At 32.2% G+C, this 21877-nt stretch overlaps 1 protein-coding gene across 3 annotated transcripts in view; it reads left to right on the top strand.

The window, feature by feature from the left end:
• LOC116344512 (broad-complex core protein isoforms 1/2/3/4/5) overlaps positions 1-14006 on the top strand; it is a 79893-nt gene extending 65887 nt beyond the window's left edge. For 2 of the 3 annotated variants that reach the window (XM_031773096.1, XM_031773097.1), the window contains exons 11-15: positions 11434-11633; positions 11780-12218; positions 12321-12995; positions 13074-13363; positions 13509-14006. In XM_031773096.1, the coding sequence (XP_031628956.1) occupies positions 11434-11633; positions 11780-12218; positions 12321-12995; positions 13074-13363; positions 13509-13773 (1869 nt within the window). In that variant the 3' untranslated portion in view covers positions 13774-14006. The remainder of the gene's footprint in view (positions 1-11433; positions 11634-11779; positions 12219-12320; positions 12996-13073; positions 13364-13508) is intronic. The other variant, XM_031773099.1, reaches the window with a different exon arrangement.
• The last annotated feature ends 7871 nt before the right edge of the window (positions 14007-21877 follow it).

The raw sequence follows: 21877 nt of genomic DNA on the forward strand, positions 1-21877 counted from the left end.
GGAACTGAATGAATACACGAATTTTTTTTTGTATTTGTTGTTATCAAACGGTTCAACGGTTAGAGTATCTAGTTGCGCGCTAGCAAAGAGAATGAATGGAAAATTGAGGATGAAAAATGGAGAGAGTCGAAGAAACAAACACAATAATCATAGCTTTCCATCGATGCGAGCTCATGCGACAGCGACAACATTTTGATGGCCATTTTTTGCACATACTAAAATCTTTACTATATACATACATATATATCTCATGATAAATGACTTTGAGAAACATTATCATTTTTTAAGCAGCTCGCCAGCGCTGAGATCCGCCTTGGGAAGCTATGACACCACCACATCCAGAGGAAGTAAAATATATCCAGATATCAATATCAGAATGAAAATAAACAACAACAAAATAATAAAATTCACGCAATGAAAAAAAATGTATATCAATTAATATTTACACAAGAGTGCCGGTGCTTTATATTTTCCTTACATAACAAAGCAAAAATTTCACGAATGTTGAAACAAAAAAAAATCTAAAAAAAATTACGAAAACAAAAACAAAACCCAAGCATACATCGAGAGTCCTAGAGATTAAAAGAAAAAAAATGCGCGATATACAACAAAAAAAAAATGATATCACCCGTATTTTGCCCTATTTTCTCCGCAGCCAAGTAGTTTCTTCTTTTCAGTGAACTCAGTGATACTTTGCTGTCGATCAATATCTATTTTGGATCACATTCAATTCAATCTCAGAACCCCTTCAAACACATACACACAGAAAAAAGTTGATTGTTTTTGTCATGAACCATGTGCTCAGTGTGCGAAATTGATTTCTATTTTTTACACCGCCACTGACACAACAAACAAACACACACACACATCCAAATTGAATGAGGAGATGTCATTGTGCATCCGCGTAGTTACAAATAATGAACACAATAGAACAGTTTTATTGAAATAGACACGAAACAATTTGTACATTAAATTAATAATTAATAACGTTAAACAAACAAAAAATGCATATTTAAAGAAAAAAAAATTAATAATAATAAATAAATAAATAATAATATTGAATAACAGAAAATAAAAAAAAATTGCTAAAATAACAAAACTAAAATAATATGATGAAAAAAAAATTATGTTAAGTAGACATCTGTGATCTATAAGAAATTGCAACAAGCGAACCGCAGGCTCTTTCGGTTTGTGTCTCTTGTGAAATTATTTATAAAACACTAACACCAACACCACGGGAAAAGTTAAAACAAAAAATCGTGATGCGAAACAATGTATCGCACTCTCTGTAAATCAGACAAAAACAAATCCTCTAACTACATTGCAGAGCATTAACATAATTGATTGATTTAATTTCTTTTTTTTTGTAAAAAAACACAAACACACATATATTAATTAAAACCGTTTAAATATATACACACACAGTTAAATAATTGCATCATTAAAAAAAACACAATGGTAAATAGTGCATAATAATTAAAATAGATTTAAAGAGACATTATTCTATCTATAATGTGTTGCCCGGCTTCATTTTTGGTTCCATATATTATTTTAGTTCAACCTGTTGATCAGATTAGTAAGAAAATCCAATTAATTTTTTCGATTTGTTCCATAAATTGAGACCCGGCTCCCAATTTTAAATTCAATTCAGCTTTCAAATAATGTACCAGCATCTCGTTGTCGACCCCGGTCCAAAAAAACGCATTTTTTTGTTACATTGTGCCACAATTGAATTTTCCGCCACAATTACACCGACACCCAAATGAGGAACATTGTTTTTGTTCTAAAACCAAAATTGGTCTTCATCAAACCACGCAGTATATTGTACAGCGGAGAATAGAAATGACTTCTCATGCTCCCACTTAAGAAAGTGATTGTTGGAACTACTTGGCCCTTGACATTTATTCAAAATGGTATCCATGTAAATTGCATATACGGCATATTGGATGAGTGCCATGGGTCCAAAACAATTCCGATAGAAATGTTCATCGGTTCTTTCTGTAGAAGAGAGCTGAGGTGGGTCATTTCTATTCCCAGCGATACACATCTATTGAGAGAGAGCATGTTTTAGTTCAGCTTTTGAAGCTGATAAAAACCATGTTCTTCCGTCTAATAGATATAATACTGAATTCAACAGAAGTTCCATTGTAAAATTGTGTCAGCCTTGGTCGTTATTTTAGTTTAGATACAAGTAAATTCAACAATAAATGATATATATTAATGAAAATATTTAAGTGAAAAATCAACAACAACTAAACAAATAATTTAAAAAAACGTGAACAGTTAAAAACAGGTTTAATTATTAGTAAAGCCCATCAAACATAAAACAAAGCTAGAAAAAAAAAGAATTGTGTACACAGTAATCTTAAAAAAAATTATTATTTTGGATATTTTCCTCTCTTTGGGTTCTTTTCATTCGGACTCTTTTCAATACAGATACACACACACACATGCAAACACATGTAATAGTTTCCAAACACAAAATGCTTGAAAAATTCAAACAACAAAAAAAATCGATATAAAATATTCATTCAAAATTCGTTGCTTCGTCGGTATGAAAAATTGAAAAGCCACAAACAATTTATTTTTAAAAGCTCTTAAATGAGAAAAAGCGGAAAGAAAAGAGAAAAAAAAACAATTGTTTAAGATTTATTATGTATTTTATACATTTAGAGCTGAGAAACAAACAACATGATCTTATTTTTATCTAAATTTCGTTATTATGTGTTATTGTATGTTATTCTTAAGTTATTTTGTTTTAAAATTTTGATTGCAATGCGCGCACACTCGTCCGCAAAAAGCAAAACAAAAAGAAATGAGAACATTTACGACGTAGGAGAAAGCAAAACGAAAAAAGAAAAATTGAAAAGAAGCAACTCGATTTCGGCTACCATACATGTATTCATCGTCAAATCCTCAGGCACGTTTTGATCGCTTCCACAGCCTTCCGACCGCGTACACGCGCATATATAAATACACAGTTTTTGTATTTCGAAGCGAAACAAAAAGAAAACCAAAATTCTCATTTTAGGAACAAAATGAATGAGTAATTGTTGTCGATTCAAAATTGTGATTATTTATTTTTTGGTTATTGAGTTTTTGGCAATCGAAACAAAAAAAAAAAAACTATTAGGGAAAAAAAAGTTATTTGTTGAAAAAAATTTGGATGAGAAAAATTCTCTTATTTTGTAACGAAGAAATAAAATACAACAAAATTGGTCGTTCGATGTAATATGTGATGTGTCGTTTAGAATTTAGCAGATGAAACATTCGCAATTAAAAATAAAATCGAAAACCTAGTATATTTTAGACTCATAAAATTCATTAAATGTGCCCCATAATCAAAATTATAATGCAAAACTAGGTAATGATGTCAAACACGCATCAACATTTGACCCAATTGGAATCTTATGAAAAACGATTTTTTTAAAAATTAAATGTAAGCGACAAAAAATTAAAACACATAATCTATTCGAAAATGCAGAAAATAAATTGCTGTGATGATAAAGTGAAACTCTTTTTGTAGGAAAAATTGATAAATTCAAAATTTTTTGTATATGTTCATTTCGAATGCCAGGGTACTTCCAAGAGTACGGAATTCCATTTAATAAAAAAAAATCATCAAAAAATGCACACGGACTGTCAACAAAACCACTTTTGGAAAATCTCATGAGAGACATCTCAATGAAATTTTCCAAATTCAATTACGTTTGTTGTCAGTTCGAGCAAAGAGAGCCGAGAAAAAAGAAGAAAGTCAATCATTGAATGAATAACAATGCCATCTCCAGTATTAGTTAGCTCTCTTTAAACGGGGTGAAAATGCCATCTTCCAAAAATACGCACTGAATCCGCTACTCTTCTCATCCCTGTCATTCGATTTGAAGTGATCTTCTCGATATTTTTCTGAAACAATTTTTTTTTAAATAAAAAAATAAATAATATGCTTACGATTTTTATACGCATAGAGATAATTATATAAATTGGAAAAAATTTTTTAGTGACAAAACTTATTATGACAAAAACAAAATTATATTGGCCTAAAGGATCTCAAAATTGTGATGAAACAAAAAAAAAAACAAATTTTTTAAGCGAAGGATGATTGATACAGGTGTTATAGTTAAAAATCGACAATAAATTATATCATTTTTAATATTTGATAGCTCGCGCATCGGTTGCCTGGCGAACTACTTTTCAAAACGAAAAAAATTTTTTTGATTGAAATGCGGATTTTTGATGAAATTACAAATGGAAACTGAAACCAGAGTTGCAACATTTGATCATTTTTTTTTCTCTTGTTTTAATAATTTTTGTCTTATTTCCATAAAAGATTTTATTTTTTTGGATTTTGCCAAGCAAACATTCCGGACGGCCATTCAAATCGAGCACAGTGTCACAAATGCCATCAAACAGCTCAACCGTTCGGCATCTCTGGAATGCTTTCGCTTCACGGATAAAAAACACAAATCGATCAATTCTTTTAAATAAATCAGTCAATAGCAGAATATCTACTTAAATCATTCCTTATGCGCTGGATAAGAAATGCAAAATGAAAATAATGAATATGGAAATAAGGGGATGAAAATGTGAATGAAAAAAAACACACTTAAGGCGTCAAAAAAAAAAAATCGGAATCGTTCCGATAGCAAAATTTTAATTTTTTCTTTATATAAAAAAAAATGCGAAACGAATTGTTGTTTATATAAGATCATTTGAATGGATGGAACTCAAAACCAATTTGTGTGTGAAATAAGAAGGAAAACGAAAACGAAAATATTTGAAGAAGAAAAAAACAATTTTTGATTCGAAAAAACAAAAATTTTATTTGGAAACAATAAAAACATTTACTTGTACCGATTTATTATTTTATATTGTGGAATTTTTATTTATTTTTCTCTCTTTATTCTTTTATTGAAACTTCTTTTTTTTCGTTCATTTCATTTTATCTCATGCGGTCCCTTGCTCACTTTATTTGCTCTGAAATAATAAAAAAAACACACATAAATAAAACGTGTAACCAAAAATGCCACTGAAATGACGTGAGTTGACAGGAAGTTTGTTTTTTGTCTTAAAGATATAAAATTAACATCTGTAGAAATTAATTGCATATAAAATTCATTGTGTAAAAATCATATTCATGGGATGAAATTAGTTTCATACATTTAAATTGTAAGATGAAAGCTTTTCGATCGCACTTTTAGAAAAGGGATCATTCATATCAATCATTTATTATCAATTGCATACAAAAAGAAACCACACACACACCCACACTAAGTAAGAAACTCTCGTTAAAACACCTTTCATTTGATCTGTTTTGGAAACGAATTTGAAGCAGTTTTTTTAGATCACACACACACCGGGCAAGAATCCTAGATTCATCGCTCAAATCAGTCACAATGAATATCAATTTCAATTATTTCGTCGTGAATTGAAGACTAGACTAGAGGGATAAAAGCGAAATCGATAACAAGTTAGACAATCACCGAGATTAAAGTAGACGTAGGCACAATTTAGTTGGTCATTATCAATGAATTCGTCTTCAGTTTTCTTTTCAATTTTTCGCTGCGTTTGAGATGAACGAACAGCGGTCGTTGGGGTTCGTTTGAAAGTAAAGTACTTTAATGCCAACAATTGATGATTATTTGGAGAAAATGCTTTGATTACGTGAAATTAACACCCAACTGAGCACTCTTGAGTTAATCTTCATTTTTCATTAATTAAACATTCATTACGCTCATTTTCGATACATTATCGATAAGTAGTGTTGAAACTTTTTGAAGATAAGCAGCTGTTTTTCGATGAAAAGCACGTTTCCTTCAATAAAAAAAACTACACTTTTTTTGATGATAAATCTAGATTTTGTTGGAATTTGATATGAATAGCGACAGTTTTGCTTGAATTGAAATGAATTGCAGCAAATATGGCATGACTTTGTGCTGAATACGGCCAAGAGGTATGCGGTGATTATTCTAAGTTTGCCATCTCGTTTCGTCGACTGATTGTAGTTTAGAGTGCCTCTATATTCAACAACAGAATTAATATGTAAACTTAGTCGTAGCATCGTAAAAATCAACAATAATTTGACATACATTTGAAAATATTTATCGAAAACAAACGGAAATGTGAGAAAATTACACGATTGTGTGACAACAAGGGCTTCTTCTCATTGAAGAGGTACCGCACACAAAGTTAATCTCTCTGTAGATTTAAGTGCAATATTAGAAAAGTGAAAAATTCGAGAAAAACAATGGTTTAGGACAAGGGAAATCGCGCATATTCAATTAGCGGCGAGACAAAACAAAAAGCGTATCGGATACATTCATCAAACAAATTCATTTTTTTGTGAGTTTTGTTTCTTAATCGAACTTTTTTTTGTTTCTTCGGGGGCAATCAATGAACGGAATATAACCGAACATACTTGGACTTGGACATACAAATACACACAGAAATAGCTCAGGGCATCTCAAATTCTTCCATACATAACTGAAATAAAAACCAATACACACACAAACGCATACCTTCACATACACCAAAATACAAATAAACCATATATCACAATAGCAATTGCAATAGAATTTACCGACACACAGGATGAAGAAAAACCGATGGCCAAATCCAGAATTTGGTTAGAATTAAACACAATTTATTAATGGAGAAAAAAATGAAGTAAGCCAATAAATCATTGACAGAACACAATTATAATATTAGATGCAAAAGTGGATCAGAGAAAAAGAAAGGAAACGAGAACATAAGCAATTTATCGTCATCACATTTACGAAAGTACCATACACACATATATTTTTCTGTTGATTTATAGACATGTACAACAATAGAGATACGGTAAGCACATTGAGATGCTTGCAAATGTTACAATTTATATAAGCATAGGAATGAAACGTGATTTGTTTAATTTTTCTGTTTTTTTTTTCTCTCTCTTTTTGGTTTCTGCCAATCGAGTTCACGCGCATACAATACACGCGAACACGATACTATTTTCAGTTTTTATTCCGTTTAATTGATGAGATGCAACATGTATTTACAAAACAATTACGATAGATATCTGTTTTTATTTATCGATTAGTTTTTTTTTCTCAATTTGTCATAAACACTGTGAAAATAGATCAATCCATTGTGAAAATAGTCAATATGAAACATAGACAAAACAAACAATAGCTATATACCTGCTCAAAGACAACAACAACAACAATGACGTTATTTATAAACTAGATAAAAAAAAAAAGAGATGAAGAAGATGAAGAACAAAACAAATTTGTATTGTATTTTTAATATAATCGATCATCCTATTTTCTGATACCCAACTATTTGTTTTGAACACTGTGTGATCGTTGACTTTGTCTAGGAACTACACAATAAATGCAAACAACGTCTTAATTTAACTTGTAGATTTTTGCCCAATTTCACAAATCCATTTATCGTACAATAGCTATTTCAGCAACGGTTTCACACAATCATTACACTTAATATTGATACAAAACAAATGAATATTCGTTCTCACCACAAAGATTTCTCTTCAACAATGTTTAATCGAAGGATCCGAGACACTTTTTATTGAATTTGACGATTTTTTTTTTGAAGCATTTCAATCTTAAATTCAGTGAAATCAGAACACATTACACATGCTATAGTTTTTGTTGTCATTCGCTTCGGTGCATTTGTCATTTGAATGAGCTTTTTGATAATGAAAAAAACGCTTGCGGGCTTGTTTGGCCTGGTGTGCTCAATTGAAGGGGCAAGCGCCGTATTCAATTGATTTTTTTCGCCTCAATTGGGTGTGTTCCACCAGCTGAAATATATTATATGTCTAAGCTTATTGTTGGCTATTCGACATGAATGAGACATTATAAACCAACACACTCTCATACGAAATTTGAATAGCAGCAAAGCTCAGCCGAATGAGATATTTCAGATGATTGAAATCATACTTCAGTGAAATTCAATGAAAACTTTTGATTTTTCCAACTTTTCATACACTTGAACATTCTGAAGCACTGGATTCGTTTTCAATTTCAATTGTTCCCAAAATGTTTTATTTCAATTTCTGCATCCCGTCTGATCCTTCGATATCCTGTGAAGAAAAATGATATATAAACTAAGATTACACCACTGCAATAGACATGATCAACACAAATATACCATAATAATTTGAGTGCCAAGCTAATTTACCTTAAACCGGTTACAAATATTGAATAAATAAAATAGGAATAAAAATGGATAATAGTTGTAACATATTTTTGCGTTCTTTTCCCCTCCACTGAATCACATACAAGTTCATACACATAAAATACAAGCAGCTGAAAAAGTGAAATTTGTTTTTTTTCAATAGAAATTGATATATTTAGTGAAGAAAAAAGAATAATAATAATGATAAAAATACATCCAACAACAATCCCATACAGGTGACGTTCAGTTGATTGTGTTTGACAAACTGTTTGATGTTTCTTTTTTATTTTGAATTGTGAAATGAAATCGGCATTGTTGATTCATAACAAATGAAAAATGTGATGAGCCAATGTAAAATATTAATAAGAAAAACTGGATTTATTTTTCAAATCTAACCCACATACAAACAAAACAAAATACACATACATACACCACACATTTCATATTGTAAATAAACAATTATTGAGCAAACCGTAAATATCTACACCTATATTTAGTTGGAAAGATGCATACAATGAAAATCCCAATTGTCACATGAACCGAGGCTATTTTTACACACAAAACAAAAAAAAAAAACGATTTTTTCATTGCGACGATAAAAAAAATGAGTAAAAAAAGTGTAATTTAAAAAAAAAACAACAACAACAATTGACATTAAAGACAACAAATAAAAAATATATAATTAAATACACTGTAGTGCCTATCCCGAAAACAAACAAGAACAACAACAACAAATAATGTTTATTATATCATAAAACATATATAAGTCATTATATCTAGCGAACGTATGAATAAATTAGTGTAATGATCCGATATTTAAGACAATTAGCGGAAAAGAATTTAAGCATCAAACACGTTCGAAGAGAGAGACAGAAGAAAATGCACCAGAGAAGTTCGTAAAAAACGCGTTGATGTCATGCATTCATTAGATAAAAATAGAAGAAGAAAAAAATGAGAGAGAAATTGCGTTGAATTTTTTTCCGTGTTGGGATGGAATCGATATAATCGTTTGACTTCGACGTTTGAAGCTAACATATTTGTTTTTTGTTTCGTTCGTTCGTTCTTCTTAAAAGACGTTCACACGTGACGTGAAATTGTCAATTCGCAAAGTAGCTTTTGACTTTCGCAATTCTGCACATAACATAACAACACCTTTTTACAATTTTAGACAAGAAACATAGAATTTAGAATTTTTCGGTCTGTGGAAAAGACGTTTTTGTTAAAAAGCGAATAATTCGATTGAAGAAGAAAAAAAATTGGTTGAGAATAAAAGCTTATCTCAAATCAGTGCAGAACCAATCTCGCCCCCTTGAAATGCTTTGTAGTTCGGTTGATTTTTCCAAGTAAATTAATTGCCGATTATGATAGACTCTCTCAAAATATACAAAATAAGCACCGAATTTACCGAAATGTTTCATTTCGTGCACCGAATGAAAGAAATAAATAGTTTGGAATAGCGCTGTATCCAAGGAAAAGAGAGCGAAAAGCGATGGAAGAAGCACAAAGCCACAAACTCACAAGCTCACTCTCATAAACACACACTCACACACAGAATATAAAGATAAAGAAATATATTATCGCAAAAAAAAAACAGAAAACATATTCCATTAAAGCGTATATAATTCTATTTAAATTTCTCTCAGTTGATTTCGTAGGATTTATGTTTAAGCTAATTTAAATAGCGAAAGTGTATCATTTCCATGCAATCCATAGAAATGAAATGCCCTCAAAACAGGATAACTAACATGACATTTGTGGCAAGTGTCATGTTTTACATATAGAATGAAATTATGTTCCTATTTAAATGAAATAAATAAACTCAACACAGAAAAACCGCCATAATGAATTAAATTACAGCATTTCAATCACTTCAGACACATACACAACCAACAATATGAACCACGAATCAGTGTCAATACATATATACGATAGAAATATCTTTTTGTCACATTCCGTACAACAAAAGAAACGATGCATTTTCGTTGTGTATTTTTGTTCAATTAATTTTTTTTCTTTTTTGTGCTCTCGTCGATTCAAATAATATTAAATTTAGCGTGTATTTAGTGAAAAATGTTAATCGAGTACATAATTTATTTATTTATTTTGAAATAACAAAAAAAAAGCAACAACAAAAAAACTAATTCAATTTTAATCTTTACGAGATAATTTTGTTAGCTGTTAATAGTAATTATAATAGAGATATGGGAAAAAAACAATGATAAAATAGATAAGTGAAGAAAACAGAAAAAAAAATCACACAAAAATAAGCAAACAAACAACTATGTACCATTAATCATGCATTTATAATATAAAATATTTAGAAAAAAAAACCAGACAAACAACAACAACAACAACAACAGATTAGTAGTCAACCGGCAAAGTGATTTAAGCGAGAGAGAGAGAGAGAGAGAGAGAGAGAAATTAGAAAAAGAATTTTGGACACTGAGTGTTGGTATCAAGAGTTTATAAGAGTGAAAATGAGAAAGCGTTCAAATACATATTATTCTAATAAGAACCGAATGAACTATACAAAAGAAAACAAAACAGCCACTGTCAATTGTTTATCTGCTTAATACAAAGAAAAAACACTGATAAAAAGGGTAACAAAAAATTGGACGAAGTTTAGCAAAGAACAAGTAAGAAAAATGGAAATAGCACATCTCCGAAAATTACTATTATATATTCGACCGAAATAGCGATGCACGAGTGTACTCAATTGACTCTGCACAAGTGTACTCATTGAGAGCTGAACAGCCTCTTCCCCCCAGGAAAACACATACACACTCTCATACACAAATGAATGCATATCATAGTTATAAATTAACTGACAAAAAACCATACACACGAAAAGCTCACAAATTTAAAACGAGAAAAATTGCAAAATGGCGGAATGTTTGAGGATTAAGAAAGTCTGTTGAAACAAATGAAAGAAAATGAAAAAAAATTGTCACCAAATAAAAAATCAGAAACTTTGATGAAATAAAAGAGCAAACAATGCATTTGAAAAAGAAATAAAGGAAATTAGAATTGTCGTTGTTTTCTTCCACGTTTTTTTTGTTCGATTTTAATATATTATTGGTGTTTGATCATCATCATCATCATTTCATTTTTGCACGTAAATGTGTCATGCATGCACTGTGTCTATGATCATCAAAATCTATTATTTTGGGGTGGTATATTTTTTAAAAATCAGAAATTCTTTAGATTTTGTTATGGATTTTGAGGAATTTTTTTCATTTTTTTTGTGACCTATAGATGGAAGATAATGATCTTCGTTCAAGTTTGCCGTCACTTTTGCACATGTCGCCTGGTTTGAGCAAAAGTTTGAGCGCACCGCCGACTCCACCATTCGGATATCCACTGTCAGCTTTGGGCATTGGTCTATTTGATGCTGATCCGTCCAGACTACTGAGCATTCTACATCATCAAACATTGTTGGCCGAAGAGGCATTACGGTAGGTTTAGTTACTTTTTTATGATATTTACTTCCTTTTTTTAATTAAAAAAATCGGACCGAAAACAATTTGTATTCAATTTTTGCTGAAAATGAGACCAAAAAACCAAATTTGAAATTCTTTTAATTTTTCCTAAATCGAAAAAGTAGTTATCGCGGAATACTACCGTCAAAAGAGTCAAGCTCAAGTTCACCGAATCCATTGTCATCGGCATACTTTCGCATGAATCCAACATTTGATTTGCTGTTCAAAGGACAAGAGCAGCTCTTAAAACAGGCGAATTCATATAAAAATTTAAATCGTTTCACATTCAATGCTCAAGATCGACGCCAGTCGCTCAGTCGCCAGCAATCTCCACAAATTGAGATAACATTGTCGAAGAAAAGTTCACAGTCACCGTCACCATCCATGAAGAAAACTGAAGAAACCGTCCAAAATTTAAGCATGACCGTGAATGATGAAGACATACCCGATGATGACGATGAATTGAATGCGGCTGCTAAAATTCCGCTCGACGAAATTCTCGGAAAAAGTTCCTTTCTTAAGGATTCGCTTCGTTTTAATTGCAATGAAACGACATCATCGGTATGTATACTAACGAAGAAAACTAAGAAAGTTTGGTGAAATGATGGGAATGAGAGAAGAAATCAATTTTGTGTGTTTTTTTAATTTCTTTGTTTTGTCCAGGATTGTTCATCGATTGAAGAAGAGACCAAGTGTGTTGTGTGTAATGCAAATTTCCCGTCGGTTTGGTTGCTGGAACAGCATGCAGCATTGCAACATGCCAATCTCGGTCCAATGGATGAAAAACCGTTTATTTGCGAGCAATGCGGTCAATCGTATCGTTATCGGTCGGCATACGTGAAACATCGCGAACAAAATCATCGTGCCCGTTTGCCGGCTGATAAATTATTTACATGCGATGTGTGCGGAATGCAATTTCGATATTTGAAATCGTTCAAAAAACATCGTTTGAACCATGCTCTTGAGCGTTTGCACGGTAAATTTGAACGACGTTTTGGTCAAACACTTGGTGACAATCGAAAAGAACGCGACAGCACCGCTGTCAGCAGTAACAATGAAACGAATAACAATGAAATGGTGACCAGTTCAAATGAATTAACCGAAGAAATGACTGACATTACATTCGCAATAAAAACGGAAGAAGAAGACGACGAGGAACCGGACAATGTTGCTCATTCACCGATTGTTAATAATGACAATGATATGAATACTCCAACCAATTTATCAATGGCCAACACCATTTTGAGCAATGTGATTAAGGCCAAATTTGATAATGCGGACAAACAAACACACATTCCAGAGAGACCAATTTCGCGTGGGGAGAATTTTACACTAAAGGTACATTTTTAATCTAGTTTTGCTGACCGCAGCAAGTCAAAATGATTTTAAAATAAATGAAAATTTTCTTCCGTTCAGCAACCGACAAGATTCATGCCGCATCTTCATAATCCAAACTCATCGTTGAATTTACATTTTCAACAACAGCCATCGGTGGTGGCGTCACCACAACAACCACTTCATCAAATGCATCATCTTCGTCACAACGAACCAGAAACCTCAACTGCAATACCATCTACCTCAACAATAAATAGTTTAATAAATGCTGAACGTATTCCAAGTAATCAGATGCTCGGCTTAAACGCCCAAGAAGCTTCCATTCTGAACTTCCTGCGTGTTGATGCCGCCGAAAAGCAACGAGATCGAAGGTACATACATTCATTATTATCCCTAACTCACTCTTTCCACTTTTTCCCCCACTCTATATATTCACTCCATTCTCGATGTCTTGGTCTAACAATTTTTTTTTCTCATTTCGCCACTTTTTCTTTGGTGCATTTTCATTGGCTATAGCCGCTTTGCTTGTCCGTTCTGTGGAAAATGTGTTCGATCGAAGGAAAATTTGAAGCTACACGTGCGAAAGCACACTGGAGAGAGGCCATTTGTGTGCCTATTTTGTGGCAGAGCATTTGGAGGAAAATCGGATTTGACACGTCATTTGCGTATCCATACTGGTGAAAGGCCGTACCATTGCGAATCGTGTGGCAAATGCTTTGCCCGTGCTGATTATTTGTCAAAGCATCTTACGACGCATGTACATAATTCAACGCCACGCTGAAATGAGGGACGGAGGCGGCGAATCCTCCACAACAGATAATAATATTCGTCAGAAAATCTAAACGAATTCCGAGGGGCAGCCAGTAAGTAATTTACGGATGGCCTGGTTTGCCAATCGAATTCAACCATTTATATAAGCAAAACAAAGACAAAGCTCATCGAACAAAATAAATTCTCAAAACGAACAAGGAAAATTTAAAAAAAACACAAATTGGAAATTTAAAATATGTCACAAAGAAAACTGAAGAAAGAAAGAAAGAAAGAAACAAACAAACAAACATGGAAAAAGTAAACAAAAACACAAGCAATAAGAAATTTTTACAGATGAATATTTTTTTGTTCCAATTTTTTTACAAATTCATTATTCACACCATAATTTCTACAATGTGCTAATGTGGAATCAGTGATGGAACACACACACACACACACAATGTGTCCAAAATGGATGGAGATGGTTACCATGTGTTGACACAGATGGTAGCCGATGGGAGGAAGGAAAATGAATTAATCGAAACGTTGTGCCAGAAAACAAAAACCGTAGAATGTGAAATAGAAACGATAAGAATATTTTAACGCACCACTGCAATTAATAGAAAAGACATAATAGAGAATATTTAATTTTCAATATACAACTAAAAGCGAAATGATGAAAGAAAAATCTTATACACACATGTTATTATACAGAGAAGCGAGCCGAAGAGACTGGAGAGCTGAAAAACATACAAAATGCAATATGTGTATTTTCAATTGAATTCTTTATACTATACATATTTTTTATGTGAAACAAATTGTTTTTTGCAATTCATTCATTTATTTTATCGCCATATTTATTGAAACAATACCAGTTTATCGATTTCAAACGATGAAATAAATCGATTAATTAATTGAAAGAAGAAAAAAAAAACTGTTGAAACCAATTGACACCCACACCCACACACATAAACCGTACTCTATTTCTCTCTATTCGTATGGAGATTTTCATTCTGCACATGAAGAGTGCGTTAGTGCACGTTTTTGGTGCATACAAAATTGTGGTTGCATATTGGTCGGCACCCCGGCCAATTATGTACACACGCACAAATAGCAGCAGCAGCGACGAAAAAATCTTTTTTATATTTAGAAACTGAATACAAAATAACGGTTATATTTTTTACAGAACCATTTTTTCACTCAAAATATGAAACGAAATAGATTAACGAACAAACTAAATAAATAAAATAAACTTATTAATAAATAAATAAAAAAGAAATAAACAAAGAAGCAAAAAAAATATAAAATGAAGACACTTGGTTTCAATAGATGAAACGAAATAGCACACAAATTACTAAACTAACGTAGATTTTTCAGCAATTTGATGTCTGTGATTTTAACCGAACATTTAAACAAATATTTAAAATTTAAACAAAACAAAAGTGAACAACGTATGAAGAGAAGATCGGAGGGGAGGAGAATAATGCGCATAGCGAAAGCGACACACTTCGCATTTTTTCAAAAAAGATAAGAAAAAGCTTTGTACAAAACCACAAAACAAAAACCATTAAGGAAATAGCAAATTATTCGAAATATTTAAAAAAAAAACGAAAGAAGAAATGACGAAGTTGTCGCTGGCTCTCTATGTGCTTCTCTTTCTCTATCACTTTCTCAATAACTCAACCAAAATTCAATTAAACAAATGAAAAAATTCAAGCTCGAAGCAAATACATTTCGTTTTGTAGAATTTCCACTTTTACTATTCGTAAATGTTCTATTTCGAAACTCTCGTCGACGTAACACAAAAACAACAATGTTTCAAACTTTCAAGTAAAAACACAACACAAAATTTAAATTAAATAAAAATTTATTTAGGCAAAAATTCAATCGATCAAAAATGCTTTGGATGTCTGATATAAACAAAAATCAACAAAAAAAAATTAATGAAACCTTAGAGGCAAATTAAAAGTTACCATTTTTTTTACATATTATAGTTTTTAATCATTTTATTTTTGATAAATTAAGAGATGAAACTTCAGTGAGTTTAGGTTCAATTTTCGGTTCAAACAAGAAGAAAAGACGTTGTGCACTTTGGGACGAAACAAAAGAGAGAAAAAACGAGTTAGAGTAAGGTTTGGCGAGCGCCGATTTAACGATCGAGAGGGAGAGTTTGTAATGGTTTTTAGATAAGTCGAATGTACCAGAAGATTGTGTTTAGTAAGAATCGAATGGAGTGCCTAGACGCGAACTCACCATTTTCAAAATGGATGAAATCGCTGAAAAAACATGTTTAAAAAAAAAAAACCAACTAACATCGAACATTTTGAAGTAGTTAAAACTTCAATAGCATAAGAAAGGAGTAATTTGTTTCAGTTTGTCAGTAGCATAAGTCTTTTTAGAATGAATTTTTACTTTTATCTTTTCATTTAAGTAAGATGAAATCATATTTCCATGCTTTTCAGATTCAAACGTTGTTTCAATCCAATATTTATTATTCAGTTTTATTTCCGATAAGCTTAATATTTTTAAAAAGTGGAATAAATTCCTCTGGATTTTAAGAAGATGATGAAGAATTATGACAACACATTCACTGTGCCAAATTATATGTACCTCATAAATAATTACATTAATTGAAACAATTGTAGGTGACAGTCTTGAATGTTTTGTCTAAAATAACGCCGCATTGCTAGATCGAGAATGAGTTGCGTTTTATAGAATCCGGTCCATATTCTAACGAGTATAAACGAAAACAAAAAAATACATACAAATTAGGCCCAGTTACTTATCAATTAGATTAACGACTTTTAATAGGAGTGTTTAGAATCGAATGTAAATCCACTTTCTATCTTCTTCATCCTCTATTTATGTAGAAGTGTTTCGATTATCTTCGGCTCAATGTTCAGTTGCACGTTTGACCAACAAAATTGTATCGAATTTTCTCACTAAAAAAAAAACAGAAATTGGCGAAAAGAAAATGTTGCTTTTTCATAGAATTAAGGAATGACATAAAACCACCGATGAGAAAAGCCACCCGACACACACACAATATTTTTGAGGATACATCTAATTTTGGTAAACTGTTTGCGCATCAGACTGATTATAGAGTTTATGCAATGGATGATTCAGATGGTGTGTTTTTGTTGAACAATTTTGAACAGAAGAAAATAACCAACGCCTTGGTAGAGAGTCGACATCGATAATTAATATAAATAAAATTGAAAGAAAAAAAAACGAATAAAAGTACTAAATTCTATCGGCTCACACTAAATGTTCACAAATTATACAGAAATCAAAATATATAGCTTCTATATTCTCCATTTCGACCTCTATTTAAGAGTCTATCAATTAGGTTTCCGACAATTGTAGATCTAATCTCTAACAAACACACTTTTTCGTAAATTAATTCTACCACACGAAAAAAAGAAGAAGATGGCAAACCATTCACCAATCTTTTTCATTCAAATGCATTTCTGGTGCCAGTTTGTTCATCTTCCGTAGATGACTCGAATTCTGCTTGATAAGTAGAAGATACTGGCCATTTAGTTAAAAGTTATATAAAATATGCATAAAATCTTATTTGAAAAACTTGAAACCAATTGTACAAATTAACGTAAAAGAAGAAGAAAAAAGAAATTAAGCAAGCGATTTAATTGAAGAGAATAGAAAAACATACACACTTTTTAGCGTAGAAAATGAGCAGTAGGAATGTGTCATTTTTTCTATAAAAGAAGGTGAATGAAAAATCAAATTCAAAGTAGATACTTATATATATATTCACATTTGAGACAACGATGCAAACCAACAGTAAATTTAAATTGTAAGAAAATAAGAAGCAACTTTTCCAACTGAACCAAGCTGAACATAGAAACGAGATACAATAGATTTCCCGAAAAATATAAGCAATAACTTCTAATAGATTTTATGTTGAACACTTCGGCTGATGTAAAATCACGAAACTCCCTCCATACGATTGGGTCAGACAGGTCTCATTTGTGTGGTGGCAATTTCGTCATTTTGCTCGTTGAACGTTTTCATATTTGTGGTAATTCAGATAATTTTCAATTTCCACAGTAAAAGAAAAAAACTCGATTTAAACGGCCACTATAAAACATGTTAAAACGCTAACTGTTATATGCAAATGGTGCGATAAACAAAATGAATCTTTGTTTATTTTTTTGTAAACAAATATGAAATAGATGAATATACTACGTACTATAAAGAAACAAAACGAGAACGAGATAAAGAAACAAAACTACTAACTGTGTATGTGTCCAATTTTTCTAAGTGTTTTTATATTATTACACAGAATACTAAAAGGTGATAAACGATTACACACACGAGACATGAGATGGATTGAAGATTTTTTGAAATTAATACGGAAATTATTATATTATATACAATAAACCACTTGCATATTTATATTATAATATTATGTATACACAGATCTGTAGACGATGCGCGGCATAATGATAGAGTCGAAACGATATGAGCGGCATACGGTGGTTCGAATTTAGTTAATTTCTTCTTCTTTTTAAATGGGTGAAATGGAGAAAAACAATTGATTATTTTCAATGTTCCTATACAAACATAGCCAAATAAATGAAATAGTCTTCAGTACAGAAATGTATAAGCACAAATGCGTAATGAAACTACTAGGCGTCGGTCCAAACATTTTGGATTCGGCCATATACATAAACCAAATGAAACAATACAGTCTGCGACTCCCAGATTACATACATAGATAGATAAAATTCCGTATCAATTCTAAAACAACAGCCAATCAAGATGTTCCGTGTATTTCATTTTATACCACATTTTATTTTATATGCTGCCACATTTTTTTTTAGTTACCACTTACCAGTAAACCTTTAAATATGTTAGACGCCGATTTTTGAATTTTTGTATTTAATCGATAGAGGGGCCCAAAAAAAAAATATAATTTGAAGCATTTTTGCGACGAGTCATGTTTGGCGTTTTTTTGCCCTCCCGAAGTTCCGGGTGTACCGTGACCTAAAAACGATTATCTATGTCCTAAACGAATAAAGATAATCGATTACTTTCTTCGGCAGAGTTTTAGCCCTTAATGAGACGGAAAAAAAATGTCACCCCATGGGAGGTCAATGACCCTTCCTTGGGGGTCAAAAACGCTCCAATAGAGAATCATAAAAGTTATCAAGTGGATTTTGACCCCTTAAAGGTCAAATGGGCAAATATGTTTCTTCCCACGAAAGTTACGTCTATCCATGTACTTTTCAGTGATATGTCACTTTGAACCCAATCGAAGACCCAGTTTGAGAAAATCGGGTCACAATTTTCGAAAAAAAATTGAAATTGCCAAAATGAGGTCCAAATGCGTCCCGATCCCAAAATTGACCCCATATATGGATTCTTCATGAAAAATTAACCTTAAGACACCATACCCCCGACCAACCTCCAATCACCCCTTGGACCCCAAATCGGGTCACAAAGTATTAAAAAATCGATTTTTCGAGTTTCCAGTCTGGATTTGACCTATTAAAGGTCAAATGGACCAATATGTTTATTCCCACGAAAGTTACCTTTATCCATGAACTATCCATTGGCACATTGATTTCGACCCCCTGGACGACCTAGTTCGGAAGGCACGAGTCGAAAATTTCAAAAAAACCGAAAAATCACCAAAATTGGGTCAAATTGCACCCCAACCCCCAAAATTGATTCCAGATTTGGATTCCTCGTGAAAAATTACCCTTAGGACCTCCCACATTGTATGATCCTCCGACCAACCGTTGTATACCAAATTACTGAAATCATTGAAAAAAATCCTTAAAATTGATAAAACGACAACTATATATTTTTTTAGTACTTTAATTGATAAAAAAAATCAGATAAATTATTATTACGTTACGCGATGCAATACAGTTTGTATATATTGCCTGTGTTTTAAATGTGAACAAGGAATGAAAATGTTTCAATGTTTCGGAGAGTGAGAGTGCTGAGAGGGGGTTGATTTCTGAAAAATTTCAATGAAAATGTGGAATTGATTAGTTGATTATTTAAAAAACAAGTTCCAGTCTGTCTTGCTGGCTGCTGACAGTCATAGGACATCTAACTTATAATAATCTTAATTACGCGATTAAATTTACAAATTTCGTATACAATTGCCAAAAGAATATAAATTAATTACTTTATAAAAATAACATGCAAACAATAGAGTAATAATATTACTAAACAAGCAAACGATAAACTAAAGCAAAAGCATAGGCGAAAGCAAAAGTTGAGGTTCTAAGGCGACATTAAAACTTGTTTTTTGTTGGTTTTTTGAGAACCACATACTTGCAAGTGTGCAAATTAGTGAAAAAAGAAAAGAAAAAAGATTAGTGTTCAAATTCCTCAAAACCATTTAACGCTTTACGATTCTTCAATGTGCAATAATGAGCCTCCCCATCAAAGAAATAATGAAATTGACAAAAATATTGTGTACACCAACCACAACGTAGAAAGGCGGGCTTGAAATCGTAGCAAAAGCTGCACGACTTTCTGGCAATTTTATTGCCAGTGCAAAATTGGACTGGGTTCCCTTCGTATTCTTGTTTGCATGTTATTTTTATAAAGTAATTAATTTATATTCTTTTGGCAATTGTATACGAAATTTGTAAATTTAATCGCGTAATTAAGATTATTATAAGTTAGATGTCCTATGACTGTCAGCAGCCAGCAAGACAGACTGGAACTTGTTTTTTAAATAATCAACTAATCAATTCCACATTTTCATTGAAATTTTTCAGAAATCAACCCCCTCTCAGCACTCTCACTCTCCGAAACATTGAAACATTTTCATTCCTTGTTCACATTTAAAACACAGGCAATATATACAAACTGTATTGCATCGCGTAACGTAATAATAATTTATCTGATTTTTTTTATCAATTAAAGTACTAAAAAAATATATAGTTGTCGTTTTATCAATTTTAAGGATTTTTTTCAATGATTTCAGTAATTTGGTATACAACGGTTGGTCGGAGGATCATACAATGTGGGAGGTCCTAAGGGTAATTTTTCACGAGGAATCCAAATCTGGAATCAATTTTGGGGGTTGGGGTGCAATTTGACCCAATTTTGGTGATTTTTCGGTTTTTTTGAAATTTTCGACTCGTGCCTTCCGAACTAGGTCGTCCAGGGGGTCGAAATCAATGTGCCAATGGATAGTTCATGGATAAAGGTAACTTTCGTGGGAATAAACATATTGGTCCATTTGACCTTTAATAGGTCAAATCCAGACTGGAAACTCGAAAAATCGATTTTTTAATACTTTGTGACCCGATTTGGGGTCCAAGGGGTGATTGGAGGTTGGTCGGGGGTATGGTGTCTTAAGGTTAATTTTTCATGAAGAATCCATATATGGGGTCAATTTTGGGATCGGGACGCATTTGGACCTCATTTTGGCAATTTCAATTTTTTTTCGAAAATTGTGACCCGATTTTCTCAAACTGGGTCTTCGATTGGGTTCAAAGTGACATATCACTGAAAAGTACATGGATAGACGTAACTTTCGTGGGAAGAAACATATTTGCCCATTTGACCTTTAAGGGGTCAAAATCCACTTGATAACTTTTATGATTCTCTATTGGAGCGTTTTTGACCCCCAAGGAAGGGTCATTGACCTCCCATGGGGTGACATTTTTTTTCCGTCTCATTAAGGGCTACAACTTTGCCGAAGAAAGTAATCGATTATCTTTATTCGTTTAGGACATAGATAATCGTTTTTAGGTCAGGGTACACCCGGAACTTCGGGAGGGCAAAAAAACGCCAAACATGACTCGTCGCAAAAATGCTTCAAATTATATTATTTTTTTGGGCCCCTCTATCGATTAAATACAAAAATTCAAAAATCGGCGTCTAACATATTTAAAGGTTTACTGGTTAAATGGATCGAATTTCGTTGGAAATGTGTGTATTTTGTTGAAAATCCGCCTGAATGTGTGAACGAAAAGTATGAGAGAAACAGCAAGAGAGAGACAAAAATTGCTCATTTCTCCTTATTAACGACATAGACTTTAAAAATTACAAAGATAAGATCGTCTAATAGAAACGAAGAAGATGCAGATGGAGAAAAGCCACGTAATATTTATGGAGATGTGTTTTTATATTATATT

Source organism: Contarinia nasturtii, unplaced genomic scaffold, assembly GCF_009176525.2.
Source record: "Contarinia nasturtii isolate CC-2019 unplaced genomic scaffold, AAFC_CNas_1.1 Cnas_scaffold_1037, whole genome shotgun sequence".
NCBI classification, from domain to species: Eukaryota; Metazoa; Arthropoda; class Insecta; order Diptera; family Cecidomyiidae; genus Contarinia; species Contarinia nasturtii.